Source organism: Augochlora pura, chromosome 8 (assembly GCF_028453695.1).
Source record: "Augochlora pura isolate Apur16 chromosome 8, APUR_v2.2.1, whole genome shotgun sequence".
Classification (NCBI taxonomy): Eukaryota; Metazoa; Arthropoda; class Insecta; order Hymenoptera; family Halictidae; genus Augochlora; species Augochlora pura.
Window position 1 is genome coordinate 4,856,291 of NC_135779.1, and position 22,366 is coordinate 4,878,656.

A 22,366-nucleotide genomic window follows, 5' to 3' on the forward strand; every position below is an offset into this window, starting at 1 on the left:
ATTTCGCCCCCCCCCCCCCCTTTATACACGCTCGTCATACCCGGTTCGTCTATCATAATCCCTAGACGCGCCGGTACTTTCGGTTCGGCAGACGTGAAATTTATGAACCACCGAGCCCGTTTCCAACCCCGGACACGCACGCGTAATTCTTTTTAATTATCCGACGGCCCGGGGACTCGCGCGCGCGCGCGCGCGCACACACACACACTCCGCCAATTAAAATTCATAATTCGCTTTGGAAGTAGCGTTTTTTTTTCTCTACCGGCTTTGTTTCCATTCTTAGCCGGATTCAATGAGCCGTCTTAACTCTCGTACCCCGGTTGAAATCTAATTCTAAAGGATATTTCACTTCGAAAGGGCATGCTTAATCTTTGTTACAACAACGAAATTAATAAACCGTGTAATTATATTTGTGTGTAATCATAAGAACCAAAAGACAGATACGATCGCATTCCTTGCTTTAATAGTTTTAATTTAAAAAGAATATCACTCGAATGATCGCGTAGCCATTTTTGTCACAAATGCATTAAATCGCGGTCTAGTTGTAAAACAGTGTGTTGAATGAAACTGGGAGAAAATACGAATAAACTATTGTATTTACTTGATCCGTCAAGATATATATTTACAATTAATTTGAGTAAACGTCGAATATAATTCTCGAATTTAAACGGGTATTTAAGGTATTCGAGCGATTAAACGGTTCACGCGGTTAAAGCAGCCGGCTAGAAAAATGGCGCGTCTGGCGCGCAGATAATTTCTTTTTCCGAAGCGAACAGTGCCCGTTGTAAACCGGGGCAACGTTAAACCTCTCCCGCCGGCACTTAATAGCGTGTAAAGATGATGCATCGCGCCATTTAATTTTCTTTCCCCGCGGCCGTGGTATCACGATCGAAATAATTTCTGGCCAGGTTTTTGGGGCCGTTTCCGCGGGCGAACGAAACTTATTGCCCGGCCGCAAAAGTGCGAGAACCGCAACTGGTGGTTGATAAAAAATGAAAGTATGCTTGATCTATACGCGTCCCTGTCCGAGCGGGAAACTATTCCGCGGCCGTTGAAATTTCGTCGACGTTCCGCAAAACGTTCGCGCGTTCGATTAACAAAACCCGTCGCGTTCACGACACACCGGGGCGTCCCCTCCGTTCCCGCGTCTCTTTTCCGCCCGCGTCGCGTTTCACCGGCAGAAATCATGATGTCGCTCCGGTGTATCTTTGACCCCTTCCGGTTCATCTGTAACACACCGGGCGAATGTAAATATTTTCCACAATGGAACGGCGGTCCGTGGCCGCGGCGGCACCGAGGAACGGCTCACTCGCGGTGCCGTGCTCGTGGGAGTCGCGACAGTCAGCGGCGGAATGCATTTTTGAAAGTGCAGTTTAAGACATTTATTTTCATTACGGTCAGTACCACTGAACTTTCGTTCTTTACCGTTTTTTTTCTTTTTTTTTTTTTTTTTTACTGTGAACTGTGCTTGAACGTTGCGGGACAATTCTATTTCCCGGGGCTTGGATATTTTCGCGTTTTCTCTGTTGGAAGTGCGCGATGCGTTATTACAGTTTGCCTCTTGGATGCAGTTGTGCGCAACGCCTCATTCTATTTGCATTCTGTCTCTTGAAAGTAATTCCTCCGCGATGCATAATTTTATGTGTCGTCTTTCGGACGCGCGCATTATATTACTGCATTTCGTCTGTTGAAAGTAATTGCGCGCGATGCATTATTATGTTTTGCCACTTGAAGGCGACTGCGTGCAATGCATTAACGTAGTTAATTTATTAAAAATCACCGTGCTTTGCAGCAGCATGTCTCGTCTGAAAAAGTGGTCGTATGAAATGCATTTTTACATCTAGTCTCTTGAACGGGATTTTGTGGGATATTTTACATTTTGCCTTTTGAGGTAATTGGCCGCGGTGTACCATTATTTCATAGTTTGTTCTTTGGAGTCGTTAAACTATATAGAATGCATCGTTATATAATACAACAATTTTGTGCAAAGATATTTCTCGATATTATTTGTCGTTTGCATCGACGATGCGGTGCCTGATACTCTTTAATTTCAGTATCTAATTTTATTTCAGTATCTTATGTTTTATTATTTTCTTTCTTGACATCGACCGTAAACAATCTATTGTTATATCCCGTGTAGAAGTGTATTCGCGTGTCGCCCTTTTAAATGAATTAAATCGCGCGTGCCCGGTATATTTTTTAATTTAGCCACCCAATTTTCCGATGTTTTCCGCTTCTGCTTGCATAAACTGATCGTGTAAAGTGCAATATTGCATCGCCCACTGGATTCCACGTGCCGGGCACCGTTCAATTTTCTATCAACGTTGTAACGCGGTCCCATACAGTGCACGCTGCTCGCGTTCTGTTTAATTTGTCTCGCTATACGTCTGCGTACATACCGATGGATACGGTGCTCGAAATTGTTTGTGTTTAGGATACATCGAATTACCGTGACGCACGTTCTGTTTAGAAGCCGTTGTTTCCCTTTTTCATCCAGACCGTGGAAGTGTAATTTTGCGCAAAGGCATCTGGAAAAATATTCACTGCTCGTTTACGTATATCTCTTGCGCGAGAAAATTGGGATCGAAAAATTGATGAACAATGACACGTCAGATAATATTTATTTAATAATATTAGTATATTTAGTAAATAATATATTTGGCAAATAGTATGCATAGTAAATATTAATGCAGTCCAAATAAATCGTTGATTAAAAGTGCAGAGTGCAATTTGCTTTTGTTCAACGCAATGTTTAGATAAGAGAAAACTCTGTTAACGCGATTAATATATATAAACAGATCAAAGCAAGCCAATTTAATTTCAAATTAAATTGTTTTCCCAGGATTCGTTACAATCCTATTCTTTTCTCTGTATTTTCTGATATTCAAGCGATTACATCAATGAATGTCTGCATTTTAATCGTAATTCATGTCATATAAAATCCACAAACAAGCATTCCATTTCTCTTCTTTCATTTTCAGGCTATCGAACGTGAACCGGGTCGAGCGTCTCTCTCGCGTCCAATGTTTCATATGACAGGAACACGAGCCGTTGGAAAACTGGACAAGAAGCCGCGCACGGACCGGCGCGGGTAGCTCGAATTATCCAAAGGACCCGGGCTGTTAATTACGTTTTCCCATCAGCGGCGGGGCGTGTGGAGCGCGCCGCCACGGCCATCCGGGAGGCCCTTTAAAACCCGAGTATCCCGAATCGATTCAAATAAGATCGACAAGGATTTACGGTGGTGGCCCCCCATGGAAATAAAAACGGCGGGACAGTAAAACCCGGGGGGGATCTGACAATTCCAGTGGAAATTACTCGTCGGTCGTTACGGTGGACGGGGGCGGCGTAGGAGGGAGAGTGGGGAGGGGGGGCGAGGCGAGGCAAGCAGGCAGGGTAATACGACAGAAACCGAGGGGGAACACGCAAGGAGGCAGGGATCGCGGCACGTGAATCCCGAAGCTCCCTGAGAAGCGCGAGCTAAAGCCGTCGTAAAGTACATATCCTTGCAGTTAGAGGCGAGCGTCGGGGATCTTTGCATGAGGAGGATCACCGGCGTTGTACAAGCTACGCGGAGGTGGCTGCAGATAAGAGAGGCGGAGGTGGGGAGGGAGGGGGGGGGGGGGGGGGGGGGAGGGCACAGAGGGCTGCAGACGGCGGCGGAGGAGGCGGGGGCGATGGAGAAGCGGGAGAGGCAAAAAGGAAGAGCAGGAAGATGGTAACGGTGGAGTAGTGATCGGCGATCTTGGAAAAAAACTATCGATGTTGAAAACATCGATTGTAAAAAATATCGAACCGCTGTAATCGATATTGTACGGAGAAACGTCGGCGAGAGCTATGCTTCTATTAGAAGAAAATTCTACATATTTTTTTTATATACTGGAGGACCATATTCATTGATAAGTTTCGAAGTAGTACAATGACTTTTATCTCGATTTTGGTATATTATAATAAAATATATACAGTTATCGCATCGATACGCTTGACGGTTAAGAAATTGCGATTATGTAAGAATCGGCGTAAAATCGGCTACGGTGGAAATAGAAAGAGAAGGTGGAACGAGTGTTGGAAACGAGAGAAGGAGGTCGAGGAAAGGCGGCCTCGGACACGACAAGAAAAAGAAGAATGAAATCGTGGTCGCGTGTGACGGGCGAGTGCGACGCGGAACGCGATAAATTCGTCGGACGAGATCGCTGAAAGGAATCGGCGCGGAATCGGGGCCCCAGGACCGGTGGAAAAAAACCGATAATGAAGCGGCGGCAAATAGGATCGCAAGAAAAGCGGAAGAAGCCGGGGAAAGGCGATGAAATTGCCGGGTACACTGTCGACGGTCGGATAAATCGGACCAGGGGGGAAATGGTGCTCGAGTAGGATAGAGGCGGTAGAATGAAAAAACGGTGGCGAAGATCGAGGGACGAAGGACGAGGAAGGGCGTTATCCGGGCGTGGACGCGGAGAAAAATGCGGACGGGTCGGTGCTGTAGAAAATCACATGCTCGCGGGAGGAAGGGACAGGCGTGTTTCAGAAGACGAAGAAGAAGAAGAAGAAGCGGTGTTTAAGCGGGTTTGAAGCGGAAGAGGCTGGCCGAAGCGCGCGCGGCTCGGCGTGGCCGGAGCGGCTCGGAGGCAAAGTCGCCGGATCCAGCAAGAAAAATCGAAGACAGCCGAAGTCGTCGGCCAGCCGAAGGTCCCGGCGAGATGCTGCGGCATTTAGGAGAAGAACACGCGTTGACCCGGAAGTCGTGGCGGATAAAAGGGACGCGCGGCGTCGCATCGACGCTGGATCGGAGCGGATCGGATCGGAGCGCGTGCGGTCTTCGAGACGAGGAAGAAAAAGGGTCAAGGGGGCGGGCTGTGTCGGAAAGGGAGAAACGGAACGATACTCTTTCCGAGGATGGGAAGAGGAGGAGGAGGAGGAAGAAGAAAGGAATTGGCCGCAGAGACGAGGAGGATTGCTGGGGACAAGGAGGAAGAAGAAGACGAAGAGGACGGTACCGGAGGACGAAGAGGAAGAAAAGAAGGGAGCCAAGGTAAAAGGGAGACGTGCGAGAGAGGTGGCGAGGGGGACGAGGTCTGGGTTGGGTAAGGTGAGGGCTCCTACGGGTGAGTACCACTCACTTCATTGACTCGTGCGTACGCCCGCACGTCTGTCAGTCCATCCTCACTCACTCGATCCTCGCCTGGTCACGTAGCCGCTTCCACCGTGCCCGGTCTTCGACTGTCTTTCCTCCGATAATCGTCGTCGTCGCCGTTCCTATCGCCGTTCTCGTCGTTCTCGTTATCGTGCTCGACCTCCGCGCGTCGAGGTCAAACCGAGGATCCGACATCGCGCGTCCACGGCCATCGAATCTCGGTCTGCCGGTCCCGGGCCACCAGATCCAGCCGCGGTATCGCTCCGGCACGAAACCACACCGGCTGGAACCAGCCCGTGGACCACCAGCTTCAGGATGACCAGCCTGGCCAGGATCCTTACGGTCATGACGCTGTTGCTCCTGGACACGTCCGCCACCTGGGGCAAGAATCAGCAGATCAAGCCCGGTGAGTCTTTTGCCGATCCTTTAGCCGTAGTCCTTTGACCTCTTCAAGGATGCTGCTACGCGCATGTCGTTCGTATTTTTAATGGTTTGCCGACCGGAAGTCTATTAAGTGCTGCGAGGCTTTACGGTAATCGTTTTATTGACACTTTGACGGCCTGCTCCTATGTAATCCCGAGAATTTTATGAACTTCAAGGTGCTCGTTTAGTGAAATTCAAATTTATAATCTCCGAGGCTTTGCATAATTATTCATCTTCTAATTCCGCGTGGCAGCGCACTTGACGTTTTCACTGAAGTGTTTTTATTTTAATTTTATTGAAATTGTGAAGGCTCTCTCGTAGGAAACGACTGGATAAATTACTCGATTCGAGCACTTGCTATAATACAGACGACTATAGGTCTCGATAAATGCGATCTTAGTTCAATCTTTCTAGATTTAGTGTCAAAGTGATCGTGGTGAAATGATTAAATAAACTCCGAAGGATATCGTAAAGTGGAAGCCGTATTATCGGACAGACTATAAATTATTGTTACTCGTAACAATTCGGTGTGAATATTTCGTCCTTGAAGAGGTCAATGCACTTCACGCGATGTATACTATCGTGTGCCACGGTGCGGGTTGTTAAATATTTTTAATTAATACGACATCTCCAGTGAGATTCGGTACGCATTCGAGATAACGTTCGTTCGGCTACCTTTTTCAATCGATACAAACCGTGGAGGCTACAAATGCGAAAAGGATTACGCTTCGTTTTAATTAACATTTATTGAAACAATCGATGCGCGTCTTATCGTGGTTTATATCAGGAACGGAATAACGGCTATTTAAATCCAGCGACGTTAAAAAAGCAATACACTTTATTTCCTGTGTAGCTTCAATGTTGACGTAAAAACGATTCCGATCTTGTGGGAACATTTTCTCCGTATTTATGGGTTAATGAACACGTCGACGGTGTTATGTGATACGTAATAAACGGGAGTATTATTCAATTCTTGTTCGACTGAAAAGCGAGCTTGAGAAGACCAACATTCATTGTACTCTTAATTTTTATCGACATAACTTTCTCATCATTTTATAGATGGATAAAAAGCGACGGTGACTAGGCGTACTTATTAATATTAATGGTACAGATAGATCGGAGTGACCTATTTAAAGCAGTCTGTCCTGCGATTATCAAAATCGCGTATTATTAAAATTTACTAATCATTTCTGTGGAACATTAGCAGTAATTTTAACGTCGATCATTTAATATTGCATATTCAAAAATGGGAAAGTAATATAAGAAGGGAAAGAAAAGTACACGTCGCCCGCCGCTTTTCAAATCAACGACTGGCAGATCGGTCCTACGATCAGCGATACCGTGCAACACTTTCTTCCATTATGCCTCGGATTCCAGCATTTCATCGCGATACACCGCGCCGTTACCAATACGACTATCTCCAATTTCTAATCACCGACGGCCGGAGCAACATCATCGTTCGAACGTTTCGGTCGCGGCACGATTCCCGCTTCCGTTCGGCGGCGGCTGGTTTCCATTGTTCGTCCCGGTCGCGGCCGTTTTCCGCGTGTCGAGCGATTAATTAGAAAAAGGTGGGATCGGTCGCTGTCACAGTTCCCCCCCCGGTTCATTACGGCCCCCCCCCTCTCCCCCGGGTTAATCGGCGGCCGATCTCCGACCGACGAAAAACCAACGAGGAAACCATTGTCGTGCGATGCGACGGACTTCCGAAGAAAGTCTCCGGCATCGGCAGATGTCAGAGAGACCCGCGCCGCTCTCCCACGTGATTCCCGTGGGACCATCGTTACGGGGAGAAGAAGGGGGGGGGGGGCGGGTGGCGGGCATTGTCTTCCGCGACGATCGCGAGGAGAGGATCCATGGATCCTCGCGTTGCGCAATACCTGCGGATTCGGGGGGAGGTGAACGCACCGAGCGCCATCGGCGTCCGATCAGCCGATGCTAGCGTAATCGATCGGGAGGGAACCTTGTTCCGTGATCGGTCATCGACTCTGACAGGATATTCGGTCTCGATCGTAATCTACCCGGGAGAGGACCGTTGTCCCATGCAAATTTATCGCGCGGGGCTCTTTGTCTTTCTCTTCTTTCGTTTTTTTTCCGTTTTATTTTTTCGGTTCGTTCCTGTCGTTTAGCGATTCGCTTTTGGCGAGTTTTGTGACAGGTGTCGGTTTCAATTTGGCAATTGGTGGTCGACGGAAAGATATGCTCGGGCATTCTGTGACAGTGTTTGGAGCATTTTTTTTTGTTCGACAGCGATACGACGTCCGTGCGGTTTTTTATTCGTGATTACAGGTGGCTGAGAAACGTCTGCCACTTGTCTGAGATAATTACATAGATAAGATATTGATACTTTTTAACGAACGGTTAGTTAAAAACGATTGGAACTTAATTGCCGATGAGAAATGAATACATCAGGTAGATGACTGATTTTAAGCAGTTCGTTTAGAAGCTTTATTAATAGTAATTACAGAAGTGTCTAATATTATACTTTATTGTTTCTATGAATTCTTTTTCTATATTATTTCTATGAATTCTTTTTCTATATAATTTCTATGGATTCGTATTCTATATTATTTCTATTAATTCTTTTTCTATATTATTCTTATTAATTCTATATTATATTATCTCTGTTAATTCTTACAACATTATACTTTAATATAAAAATATCAGTATAACGTAGCATAATAAAGTCGCGTCTTTTAGCTTTATTTTACTCATTCAAAAATGAATGTCTACCTTAAATTCTTCGATCAATAGTAACTATTGCGCTTTCCTCTACAAATAAATAACAATGATTTATTTCTGTCTATTTAAAGAACACACGATGCCCAATTAATTTCTCAGCAACATACAGAGCAACAAAAGCTGCCAATTATACTGATTTCGGTAACATAATAATCTAGATAACATCGGTAGATAGCATCGAAGGTAAAATATTGCCGATTTTAAATCCCTGCTTAAAACTGTAAAAAGGACGGGGAAAAATGCCGGTATTTTACGTTTCGGCGGAAGGGTCGCAGATTAGCAATAAAATCGTGCGCCGAAGGGAAAATTCGGTTGTTCGAGGCAGCCGGGGGTAGCCCAGAATCGCAGATTATTCGAAAGACGGCTGTCTGCCCGTAGTTTCGATTCCCGTTTAACGATCTGTCTGGCCGCGCCGGCGGCGGGATCGTCATTTAAGCGTTGAACTAAGGACGCCGTGTGCAGTTAAGTACTCGGAGCGTCCAAGAATAGTTGGCGCGACGGTAGGGCCAAGTGCTTAGGAGTTTACGTACAATGGTACGGCGCGCGCGCGCGCTTTTGCTGTTACGGCCGTGGTAAATGTCTAAGAACTTCAGCTGTTTCGGTTAAAGCGCGTTTATCCCACTCCCGCAACCACCCGTTCGGGAATTATTGTCTCGTCTCGGCTCGCCTAATCGAGGCTGCACAGCCGTTACGAATACTTCCTAAGACTCTCCGCGGCTTTCCCGGTGTCCGTCAAAAAGCGAGCCCGAAGGACCGGCCGGGGGATTAGGGAAGCTCACGGAGCTTGCCGAGCCGTGGGTTCATTCGGGATGTTTAGGGGTCGCTAACGGGATCGAACGGGATTAAAAAGCAGGCTAATGAAACGGGAGAGCGGTTCGAGTCGGGGCGGACAGCGTTCAGCCGGATCGATAATGAAGGAAAGCGTCCCCGAACCCACTGACTTTGCGTTTTACGGAAGTCGTTAGGCGATGTAAGCTTCGGATCTATGGTTCCGGCAAGTTTCGCCGCGGGAACCGTCCAATCTGCGGCCGCTATCAATTTTCGAAGAATTTTCATACCGATCTCTCGAGGGATGATCGCGGCCAGTCATCTCAGCCGGTGCGAAAAAAGCGATCGCTTCGGTGTGTCCGCAGACGGTGCACCGCTTTTAAAGAATCAGCGATTATGAAGTTTTTCTGATCCTCCGCGATCTCGAATTAAAACTGCTTCTCCGGTTTGGAAGACGTTCGGCTTCGTTAAAGCAGCCACGAAGTAATCTAGGAAGTTTTCTTGCACCGTATCCCGGATGCGCGTAAGAACTTCAACAAAAATCGATCTCCAATCATATCTTCATCAGGATCGCTTCCTGCCCTTGTATCTCCAAATAGAAACGCTCGACGTCTGCCACGGTTCTCGCACGATCAAAGAACATTTAAGCTCGGGTAATTTGGCCATTTAACTCTGGTAGTTGGCTCTGGTATTTAATAATCTTTCCGTCAACAAACCTTCGATGAGATTTATGTGCTAAGATTGTATACAAAAATTGCATACAATTGAAGTAGTTTATTGCATCAATTTAAAATCGAATAAAATTGAAGTGCTTCATTTTATGAAGATGTACAGGTTGTTTCAGTTTTATCGAAACAGATACCGATCCCAACGAGGCAAACGTTCGCGTATAAACGAGCGACAGCCGGCGTTCTATTTCGAGGTCCTTGGCACAGTTCTTGCCGAACGTATACAAAAATGCTTAGCGTTTCGAAAGAATGGACGATCGTCCATCAAGGCCGCTGCATGCTGAAAAGAAACGCTGTCCAGGCCGGAGAGCATTTGAGCCCGCTAAAATAACCGAAGAAACCCCCGGAACTTTTCTAATATCGAACCCGGAAGAAACCCGTGTAAGAAGTCCCTATCGAAATCGTGGAAGAATCGTCTGCCCCGATAAATCTTCATCGAAGACGTCTCCTACCCCCTTCCCCGGACACGTACAAATCGAGGCTATTACTTATCGCTGCGGCGGCCTTTTTTTGCGGATCAACCGTGACGTCTACAATTCGCGCGTCACCAGAGAGACAGTTCCCGGGGTCCGGTTGATCCTCGGACCGATTCGACGGTTTTTCTCCATCAAACATCCATTATCCGGCGGCGTCGGGCCGCGATCGGGCTACCCCCCAACCCGCCCCGCACGAATTCGATTTCCCGGAACGGCTAAGTGATTCTTTCTTCCTGCCTTCTCTTCTCTGGTCGGCTCACAGCGTATGAATCTTACATGGTATGTCCGAGCCAGGCAAGATCTATATATCATTCCCGTTGGAAAACTGTGCCCGATCTCCTCGGGCTAAGTCGGGGCGACCCCACCCCCGCAGCCCCGCGGCTACCCTCGCCGGCACGGCGCTTTCACCCTCCGCCTTCGACCATCGCTTTCCTGACCAATTCTCCGTGCCAACTGCGCTGGATATCTCGGTTCGGCTCGGGCTCGGCTCCCGCCGAAAGGGATACCGAGGCGATTCCGGTTTATTGGAGGTGGCATATGCACCCAAAACATCTGGCCCGAGCAAGATATATCACCTAGCGCGCGCGCGCGGGGGGATAAGACCGATTCCGGCGGCTGTTTCACGCTCGTTACCCGCCCGATAACGCTGATCGAGCCCCGCGATTTCAGCCATCGTGTCGCTACACACCCCTTCGACGGATTCCAGCGGGATTAAACGGTCAAAGGAGCGCGGGTCTTCGTTTTGTGCACGGCGCCCGAGGTGGACGGCTGAGAGAAATTGCGGTTGTTCATGGCCGCGGAGGGGGTGACTCGACGCGGTCGCCGCGGATAACTCGATTGGTTCGCGGGTTTTTACGGGTCTCTGCCGGGTGGTTGTTATCACCTGTTTTACATAAATTTAATGAAGGTGCTCGCGGCATTTTTTCCACGTCTTAATTACACGGGATGGAAATTTATGTATTGCGAGCGGGATGTTTCTCTTGTGCGGCGATCATTTTGTTTGTTGGAATTTTTATTACAACCTAATGGTTGGTTCTGGCGACGTATTCAGAATTCTGGACGTGGACGGACGTTGCGTTCGTCTACGTCGTATAATTTATTCAATTTATTCGTTACGGCGTTGTACGCGCATCCAATATTTTTCTACGAATATCATTTAACTCTTTTAAATAGAACTAAAACTCAATATTTCTATGTTTGTTACAATAAATCTAGGTGACCAATAAATACTTCGCCTTAGAGATAAGAGCTGTGTTAATAATAATTCCAACAAAAAAAAATGCTAATTAATACAGCTACGAGAGAAATCGTGTTGGTTAAATTAGCTTCAACGTTCTATTAAAATTCAAGAAGTGAAACTGTTTCGACGAACAGCCAAGAGAATGTTTAAAGATCAGCGAACGAAACTTTGGCACTTGGAAAGATTTTTCCCGAGCGCGACTTCGCCGGAGACTGTCTAAATCATTAGAGCGGACACCCTGATTCCACGGAATCGTCGTTCCTAGCCCGGGATAGTCCCAGTTCAGCCGTTTGCTTCCCCGGCACCGAAAGTGGTCGAAGTTTTAATGGAAAGAACGTCACGGGACCGCGGGATAAATTACGCCGGCCGCGTTTAAGATAATTAGAGGCCGTCGTGTATCGCGTTCTCGCGGCCCCACCCTCTATCCGTTGTCTTCTGATTCACTTCGACTCATCGCCCCCGCACCCCATTTGTCCCGTAACCAGGTATTTCTAACAGCGTGTACACGTTTCCGGGACTTAACTTAAATTACTCCGGTGTCCCGCGCGCGTCGCGCCGTTTGCTTCCCCGCGGAAACTTCGGGACCGTGCGATATTCAATAGCACTTCGGTCTGTCTCGTCGGCAAACTTCATTAATTGCTGTGTAATTCTTCGACGGAGCGGAAACCGCGAATTGTCGATGCTCTCGAATTCTTATCTCGCGTCTCGCGCGTGAAATTCGCCGTGCGGTTCGAGTTAACGGAATTATGAGTGTTCGACGATTTATCTATCGATTGTCGATTTATTCTCGGCTGAAATCAGCTCTTTTGTTACTAGATAATATTACTGGTTAAATGATAGCGATTTTAAGATTTCTTATTTTATAATTATTGGAATTTAGAAGCTGCTTTGAAGGCTTTTTTAATTCGGGTCCATGGTATTATGAAAATAGTGAAGAATATAATAATTATCGTATCATTAACTTTGACATAACTTTTTTCACTATTTTATTAAAATGACTGTACAGAATTTAATTAAACTCTTCGCCATTTTTATCGTAATACAGTACAGTATATACTATAACATAGTATATATATATAATTTTTAATTAAGTAATTCGAAGTACAATACTAAATATGGAACGACATTTGTTCTGTCCGTGCAGACGAATGAATTAAAAGATCGCGAAAACCCACCGATCGAATATAATAATGATCCGCAGTCGCCCGTGATCCCGAAAAATGGAAGCAGCATTGGTATTTCGCTCGCGGTTTTAAATCTCGTTCGGAGCTCGACTCGATCGTCGTTCCCCTCGAAGTAATTATGCGCCTTAACGAAACCTCGGGAATCAATTACCCGTCGGCCAGGTGGAGAATCAAGGGGCGCGGCGGGAGGGTTCGAAGGGAGTCCGCCGCGACGAGGTATAGAATGGTATTGGTTTAAACCTGAATCCCCGCCATGAATGGAATCGTACGGTGTAGGCCGCGTCCGCCGATTCAATATTTGCCTCATACACCTGCGAAACCGGCCGCGCCACTTTTCTTTTATGAATACGAAATATTTCCATTCCGCGGCTGGATCTGGATGTCAGGACCGGCCATTCACGGCCGTGGAAAGTGAAACGCGTGCATTAACCGGGGCTTTTTAAGCGCGGTTTACGCCGCCGATTAATCGTTTCCTTCGGATAGAGGGAGAGACACGGGTAGAGAAGCGAAGAGATAGAGAAAGAGAGAGAGAGAGAGAGAGAGAAGAAGAGAGCAGGAGGGAGAGAGAGAAGAAGCGAGCGAGAGAGTCGTTCAAGGTCTTCATATCCTCCTTCCTTCTGAGCCCTTCCCACGCGCGCGCATTTAATCGGGCTAGAAATAATATGAAACGCCGCGCGGCTGCGATTTTCCGTTATGGGAACGCATCGGTTTCGCGAATTTTAATTACACCCATATGAGAACGAGATTAACGTAATCACGAATCCGCCGCGTCGAGAAGAGTCTCTCGGTTCTCAAGGTATCCGGCGATAGATACGGGAAAGATTGCCGGTTCGCTTCGCCGCGAATTCGAGTTGAATAATAATGGCGGTTGTTATTGATAGCGCCGACACCCGGGGGATCATTCTCGAAGCTAACGAGCACAGAAGACAGACAAATTGGCTACGAAATTAATTCGAGATCAAAATCATCGCGTCTATAGGACTTCGGGGTGGTCCGCTTTAATTAATAAGAATCGTCGGATTATTAAATAGATGGAAAATAAGCGATCCTTCTGGACCGCCGGCTGCCGATAGAGTCGACGCATGAATATTTATTAAATATTAAGCATTCAGCCCCGAACTTTCCTATCGCCGGATCATTGCCGCCGTGTGTTTCCTTAGTATCGGCAAACAAACTAAAACCGCGTAAATTGCTTAAGCAAATTACCCGCGAACAAACATCTTCCTGGGAATTCGTACTTCGTTAATACTATTCATTCGAATGAATAAATTTTCCCTCGTACCGGTTACGTTGCGCGCCAGGCGGAGCGGGAAAAAATTGTTTGATCAAGCTCGCGGAAACTCGAGAAAACTGGTCGGCATGTTTGACGAAGGAAGGGGCCATCGAAATTTCATACTGGATTATGTTCTTTTTTTGTCGCGGAATTCGAGATCGAAAGTTTTTGCGGATCGTCGATGCGTAGGTTTCCAAATTGCACATTAAATATATATTTTAATTACGTATATTAGGAGTACAATATTAAATTTACATAATAGAAATTGAATATTGAATATATATATATATATATATATTAGAAATACAATCTTGAATAAATATATATTAGAAATACGTATTAAATATGCATACAACAATTTATCATATGTACTTTTATGCTCTTGGTGCATCGAATCGACTCGGCAGAATATCATTTATTATTTCTGGAACTATTGTCCGACGGTAGAAGCACAGAATCAATTTTCAAGCTTGAAACAAACGAAAATCGATTGTAGAACCGTTTCGATAACGTTATGAAAGCAGAAAAAGTAATGACGTTTATAGAGCCGGCATGGAAACCAAAATGAAAAGTTCGATCGAAACAGATAACACTTCGGTTCTTCCTAACTAGACCGCGGATTATTTTCATTAAATTCATATTAAATTCATAACAAAATTCATATGAAAACTCATATTAAATTGATATTAAATTAATATTAAATTTTCAATAGTATCATAACTATTCCGGCTATAATTTGACATGTTCGTACCAAATTTCAAAACAAAGGAGAAGTATACTGCAGGACACTCGAATTTCAAGCCCTCAGTTTTCACTTTCACAAGGATCTGTTTAGCCATTGCAATCATTTCCAATGCTCGCGGTAGCAAACGTCACACCACATCGAACCATAGCTGGTCCAATTAAGTCTCCAACGATTATAGGAAGTTCCTATATCCAGTCGCGTGTCCTATATCGCCGAATACGACGGGAAATTCGAATTTGAAAGTGTTCTTACGGTTCTCGGACTCGCGTGAAAATTTCTCTCGACCGTTATCGAAAGCCGAGAGCCGAAAGCGAGAACCACGCATCGTATCGAACGGCGAGCGATTCAATTAACTTTCCGGCAAGCTGAAGAAGCTGCCGATGTCTGTTGCGTATCTCCTATCGGCCGGGGATCGGGGCGGGAAATTGGAAAGTGGTCGGGCGGGCGAACGCGCGTGGCGTTTCGAGAAGGAAATATCGTAAGATTTCCATCGGGGCCAGTCCCCGATGGGGGCAAGAAGAACCCCCGGGGCCGGGATTCTTCGGGTAGGATCGCTACGGGGGTCCGGTGGTGAACAATGTGAGCGGGATCGACGCCTATGCCAGGCCGGCATGGGCTGGCATTTAGTCAGACGAGGACAAGAACCCGCGGGGCTCATTCACGACTACGGCGGCGGGAGCTCGCCGCGGAACACCGAGACACGACGGATACTTTGTACTAGTTTTTCCGTCCTGGGGGCTCCGCTGCTAGCCTGGCATTATTATGTGTTCCCGGTACGGGTAATTAGCCTGGACCCTAGCCACGGCCACATACCGGGTGTATACGCGGACCGCGCGTCATCGGGAAATCGCCGCGACCTACCGCCATCGCCTCGCCTATCCTGCGCGCTTCCTTCTTTTCTTCTGATGGGATCACAGACCAGTTCCCTTTTGCGTTTCTTCTGTCGCCGCGAACCGGGAACAGTGATTTTGTCAAACGGGCTCCCGGTCGCCGTGTGCGGGGAGGAATTCTGTTTTGATTGGATTGGATCGAACGTTATGCCACCGGCGCTCCCGCTTATTGTCCCTTTCTTGTGAATATTTCTATGGGAGCTCGCGAGCCTGGAATCCCGGTGCCGCGAGATTAATCTTGTTCTCTGCGGATTCTTGTCGTTCCACGGACAACATTGTATATACTATACAGGACGATCCCTCGATTTGAACGCGCGGAGAATTCGTCTTTGGTTTCCGGAGAGCAATCGTTTTCCAAGCGGGTGCGAACAGCTATAGTTACCGATAATAAATACTAATAATTTTACTTACGATCACGCACCCAGTTATCAGACATTTTATTTTTAACAAAAAGAAGATCGAGGGAAGTGTTGCAACGCTTGTTGACCGATCAGAGTAACAAACAAATATTGTTTACGTCACCAAAAGCTCGCATTAAGTCGATCGGAATTCCCCGCGAGAAGCACTCGATCCGGAAGAACGGCGTGCACCGAAATTTCTCTCCGCACAGTTCACCGAACCCGTGGATTCCTTCTCGCCTAAGCAACGCGGCGGTATCCTCCTCAATTTCTTCGCATTCCTTCAGCCCGGAACACCGAACGCCACTAAAGTAAATTATTTCGAGTGGGTCCGTTCGCAAGAAACCTCGCCACCGTTTTCCCCGCGTTCCCGCCGAGATTCATTAAATCCCGAGTTTTCGGAGGTCGCCGGATGCGGGGGTGACCCGACCCCAAGCCGCGCTGAAAACGATCTTCCCGGCTTAATTAACGCGTCCCTGCCAGTCCGCCGTTGCATTTCTTCGTCGCCGCCGCCGCCGCGCCCCCGCTCGTAATGTAACCACTGTCCGCGCTGGACGCCGCTTCTTGCGTCGCGACGCCGCAACCGTCACCTAATGCAACCCGGCACGGCAGCCACCGAAACCGTTTTGATGCCCGGGACTCGAGCTTCCCCGGCCTTTCAAATCAAACGGAACTCTCCCGTTGGCTGCTGTTTCCATATTACAAATGAACGATGTATCTTTTGTGCCTGTCCAATCCTTTGTTCGGCTTTCAAATAAATACCGCTTTTCAGGAGGCTCCATTCGCGCGTCTTGTTCGAGAGGGTGTTGGAATGTTTGATAGGAAAATCGATCGACTAAATGGGTTCGTTAATAGGCTGGTAATTGGTGTGCTTTGTTGACGGTTTTCGTAATGAAATATTTCGTTAACCCGTTAAGTGCTGAATATTAACCCTATGCACTCGAGGGGCGGCCCCTGTAAAAATTGCTCCAGCACGTTGTAAAATAATTTTTAAATCTTCGACGTTGTTTATATTTTAAGAAATTGTTAAATAATATTAATATATCGTGAGAAATTGTTATATTTATCCCAAGAAGAATCATTGTCTGTATGTTAATGCGGTATAGTGCCCGTAAAAGGGTCCAACGAGCACACTTTCACTCTTTCGTCTCCAGTCGCCCATTTCGAGGCGACGAACAACTCTTTCCATTCCTTTTGTTTTCTTCGGACGAGTGCAGCAATCACGATCGAAGTTAAAGATATCCGAGCGTCCAGTTTATGGCAATCGTGTCCGCGATTTAAATAGCCTGAGCTATAAATACAGTCAGGTTCGAAGTCGCACTTGCTCTATAAAGCTTAATCTAAATCCCTCGTCTGAAATATAAAACAGCTGACGCGTAAACCGAATTCTCAAATTTTCCATTTTTCAAATCTAATATTTAATACACGTAGCTGAGCGTTAAACATCGGATACTCTAGTTTCGAATCCAACACACAGCGACTCGACATACAAAGCACAGCACGTTTTGTCACGACCGCAAAGGAGCCCCGATCATTTTTCACCCGAGAGCCGCCTGATTATTTTCATCCGTCACACGCATCACGATTCCGTGCGCCGGGTCTCAATGATTCGCAAAGCTTTGATCATGTTAATTGTGCACGATCGAATGACTCTCAACGGGAACCGATTATAATGGCGCGCGTGACGTTAGGTGTTTCGCCGGTGAAAATTAATTGAACCCAGAGCCGAGGCTCGATTGCGCGCCGTGTATACGTTTAATTATTAATTAGCGTGCAGTGTGTCGCCGTTACACAACAACAGTTAATATAATAATTAATATTCGAGGCATATTGCCGGCGCAGTAAGCCGTGTTACTAGCTGTTAGCGTAAGAGTCGGCCATTGTGTCTGACAAAAGTCGCATCGCATTCTGTGCAAACTATATTATTATTATTTCAATAATCTGTCCTCTCAAAAAATAGACGTAAATTTCATTTGAAAAATTGCGAAGTTCTACGCGAAATAAAAATTAGTTGCGTCAATTACTAGATAAAAAGACTAAATAGCAAGCTTATACCTTTTTCAGTGATTTAAATAATTTAAAAATAATGGATTTAATAATTTCTTCAATCTCTATATCATGCTAAATTCTCACTTGTAATTTTTCCATAAATACCTGAAATTCGTAAGCCAGAGGGATCGTAGGAACGACGATAAATTCAAAGCGATTGATTAAAGAGTCCAACGGCACCGCTCGAGCAGCATCTTCAACCGCAGCAAGAAGATGGCTCTCCTCCTAAACAGCGGCCGCAGAGTTCCTTCAGCGACCATAAAGATCCTCTTTAATCAGAATCGTTCCAGTTACCAATGAGGAATCTGCGGCGCCTTAACGATCCTCGGCGAATCGAAAACAATCACCGGGGGGAACGAAAGCGGCGCAGAGCCGCGGATAAGTAAGAACATTTCCTCGTTTGACCATCGAGAAGAAGAAGGGACCTCTCGGCGGGCTTCGATTTAATCAACTCGAGCCGGATCGCGCTCGAATGTTAATGACGGTCGGTTTCAAGGAAACTCTGTAATATAAAAAGGTACCCCCCCCCCCCCCCTCGGTTTTCCCGAGCGTCGAATGCAAACGAGTCCGGTGTCTTTAATATACATCAGGCTAATTGGACCGGCCCCCCGGGTTTGAACTATATCCGAGGCCATATTCACGGAACAAGAGGAGCGCACGATCGCATCTTATCGATAGTCCGGACAGGTCGACGCGGTTTCCCCCGCGCCTCGCTCCTCAACTGTCATTTACATGCCGTCATCGTGGCGCATTCTGAGGTCGGGCTGACGCTGCGGCGTCTAGACGTCCGAGAGGATCCGGAGCACCAACTAGACGCCTATACCCCTCCCCCATTCTAATGACGGCTGATGAACTTGAAGGAATGACGATTAGGACACACCGCTGTTCGGACGCCGGTACTGGGTCAAGTGTATTACTCGGCGTCGACCCGTTTAGTTGTCCAAACGCTTTTGGGACACTCTCTGATCGTCGGATCGCGTGCTCGGTGTCGAACTAACGAACTTTGGGTAGTTAGAGCGGATCGCAGCGAGGAGAGTCTCGATAGGGAGAGTTTTAATAAATTGGTTAATGGATCGAACGTTCTTCTGTAATTAAGGAGGGTATTTGTTGAAATGACGACGAGCTTTTATGTGACGGCTTTTAGAGACTGGAAAGGTGTACGGACATTAATTACTCTATAAAAGTAAGAGGGTACAGTTTATTTTGATTTTCTAAGGTTTTTATAATTGAAAATAATTTATATTGTCGCGATAGTATTTTATTTGTGGAGGATAGACGCCGGTGTACGAAATCACCGACTCGAATTAACTTTTATATCGGCACCGATATCTAAACGAAAAATTAACGAGATATCATATTTGTATATTTCCATTTTCTGTCATTTTTAATATAAAAATATACAGCTATGATATTCTGTCAAATTTTTGTCTAAATATCGCTATCATAGATTCTATCTACTTACGGTATAGCAATTGTCTAATACGGTATATCGATTCAATTGAAAATTGTTTAATATCGTTAGCAATTCAAGAAACTAAGATATCCACTTGAAAATCAGATATCACGAAATTTAATTTCGCCCGATAGCTGTTCTTTTACAATGCGTTAGTTCATATAGAACGATTTTTATCCGACTCTGCCGTGCAGGGTGCGTCGACCGCTTAGAACGCGGATTTCGGAGATTACCAGCTGTAATTAACAGGTTGCTTAAAGAGATACGGGGGAGCGGGGAGGGGGCGCGGAACCGGCTCGCGCGAACTCCGAAACACGGTATCCCGCATAAAATGAAGTCATAACCGTTACCGGGTGCCGTAAAACTGCACGCACTCGAGCCAGCCAGACCGTGTGCAACATGTAAACGACTTTCTTCGCCGTGAGCGTAAACTAGGCGTTAATTCGGTATTCACGAAACGTGGCCCGCGCGCCGAGGCACGCCTCGGTATGAAGGATGCGCGCGACACTGGGTCACGATTGTCCTTGCGGATCCTTTGCTCCGGAAACGCGCCGCCTCGATCATCCACCGTCGCAACTTTCTTCCCCCGAACTACTTTGCATGCTAATTCCCCCGCCCCCCCGGTCCCGCTCCCTTGCATCTAATAAAAAGTTATCGGGTCGGAGTGGATCCGTGCACCGTGTTAATTCGTCGACTCCGGTAATTATACTAATTTTATGTATATAAAAGTAACGTAACCGAGACGATGGAACTGCTAATAAATACAACGGGGATATTTATGCTAATCATTTATCTCCGCGATATTCACGGGGGGACCGATCGAAGAATTCTTGGTTAATTAAACGATAACGCGTCGGAGAAGTATAATGAGAATTTGATCAGACTTTGTTGTTTCGTATGTTTACCCGCATGTTAAGAGTCTATAATAGCGAGTCTATAATGCGCTAAGTGAGTAAAGATATGTCGTCTGCTGGTAAGTAAAAAGTATAGTGATTTTATAGGAAGTTAACTGATTCGCTTGATTATGGTTGCCAGACAAGGATCGCGTACGTTTTAAAAAATACATTCTTGCCATTTTTGTGAGACAGTGAGACAAGTATTTTATTTTCTAATTTCTTTTAAATTTTCAATCTTCATTCTATTCAACAAATTACCTCGATTTTGTATGCAATCAACAAGACTGCCGACTTCGCAGAGTATTTAAAAGGATTGAACCATCCTACGGATATTTATGCAAAATAAATTCAGCGTAAGAAATAAGAATTAAGCGTAAACTTGGTAAAACAGCAACAACGTGTCGGTACTCGGTAATTCTGTGCGCCAGCCTTTCCACCTTTCCCGTTTTCGCCGCAAATACATAAAATCCCCGGGTCCATGGCATTGCCAATAAGAGATTCCACGCTTTCGGCTTTTACTGCTGTTAAACGAACATTGACAGCCGATGTCAGGAGTAGGGGGGAGAGGCACGCGATGCGTACGAACCGCCGGTTATCAAGCCCAGTGTCGCATAAACGCCGTGTTTCGCGCATCGCGTCCGGTAAACCGTGTAGCATTACGTAATCCCCGATCCGTGTGGATCGTGTCGATCCATAGATCGCGCGGCAAACCCTTGTGCGTGGAAACCGTCGTTTGTCTGCCGGCGGCCAGGCCAGTTTACACACTCGGCGAATAGTCACGAGATGTCCGTCGTATAATTTCACAGACCTTTGGGCCGACCTGAGTAAACAGGAATGACTCGGTGGAGGAACGTGGGAAGCGGTGCGGCGTGTGTGCGCGGACAGACGGGGGCGGGAGCGCGCGGCACGCTTGAAATGTTTCGCGTCCGGCTGATTATGCTCGCGAAAATTCAAGCCGGATCGATGCGACGCGACGTTCCCTAATCACCGTCCACCTCGATTATACCGCGATTGGAGGACGAAAATCTTGGTTCTTTGATCTGTGATTCTTCGATCTGCAATCGTCGCACACCCTCGTCAATTTCATCCAGAAATTTCCTTTACCCTTTGAACCGTCGAATTCTGTTTTATTTTTAACGCGAATCTTCGACCTGTTTCTATGGATCCGAAAGGAAGCAGTTATTCGAAATCGGTTATTATTAATTAGAGCAACGAAGGATCGACACCTTCGCCGTCGATATAATCAATTAACTCACTTTCGTAAAACACTGTAATAATTTAGCAAGCGAAAGTTATCGCTCGTGTAATTAATTTACCCAGTTCCGTGCAAAATCGCGAACGTGTGAACATTTTCACGATAACAAGAGGAACCGTACGCGGCACAAATGTCCAGAAAAGACGTGTAACAAACGAAATTAACCCAACTTCGGTTATTTAATTTTTACTTATTTTTTTACTGTATGAAATCGCTCCTGTAAGCTAGATTCTTCTCAGAGTTCAAGCGCGCGCGAGCTCGGCGTGCAGGTTAATCGTCGCGAGGATTAAAGCCCGGTTCCCATGGAAGCGCAGGACCGCCGGTTTTATAATCGCGGCGGCAGTTTAGAAGTCTTAAGAAACGGAAAACACGTGTCGGAAGGGTTCCGATGCCGCGCTGAACGGGCCAAGAAACTTGAAACTCCGCCCGCAGTTTCGATCGTGGATCGTTCGTTATCGGCGAGCCAGGAGCGGTGGTTCGAGGCGGTAGGAACTTTGGCCTCGCGAGTCCCATCCAGCAGCTTGGAAATTATGGCCGGCCTCCATTGTGGTAATTCAAAAGATGGCGGTGATTTGTTGTTGAAGAGAAATCGTTGCGCTCGAACTTAATTTACGGCGGGCCGGCCTGCCGGGAGGGATTAAACCACCGACTTCCTCCGCGGAGCATCGAGGGTTGCCGCCAACACGGTGACGCGAGTTTTTATTGGTTTTGCAAA

General features: G+C 46.5%; 1 protein-coding gene across 1 annotated transcript in view; it reads left to right on the top strand.

The window, feature by feature from the left end:
• The first annotated feature begins 5,446 nt into the window (after positions 1 to 5,446).
• LOC144474462 (uncharacterized) overlaps positions 5,447 to 22,366 on the top strand; it is a 28,200-nt gene continuing 11,280 nt past the window's right edge. Inside the window, exon 1 of the mRNA XM_078189306.1 lies at positions 5,447 to 5,537. Coding sequence (XP_078045432.1) covers positions 5,447 to 5,537 — 91 coding nt within the window. The remainder of the gene's footprint in view (positions 5,538 to 22,366) is intronic.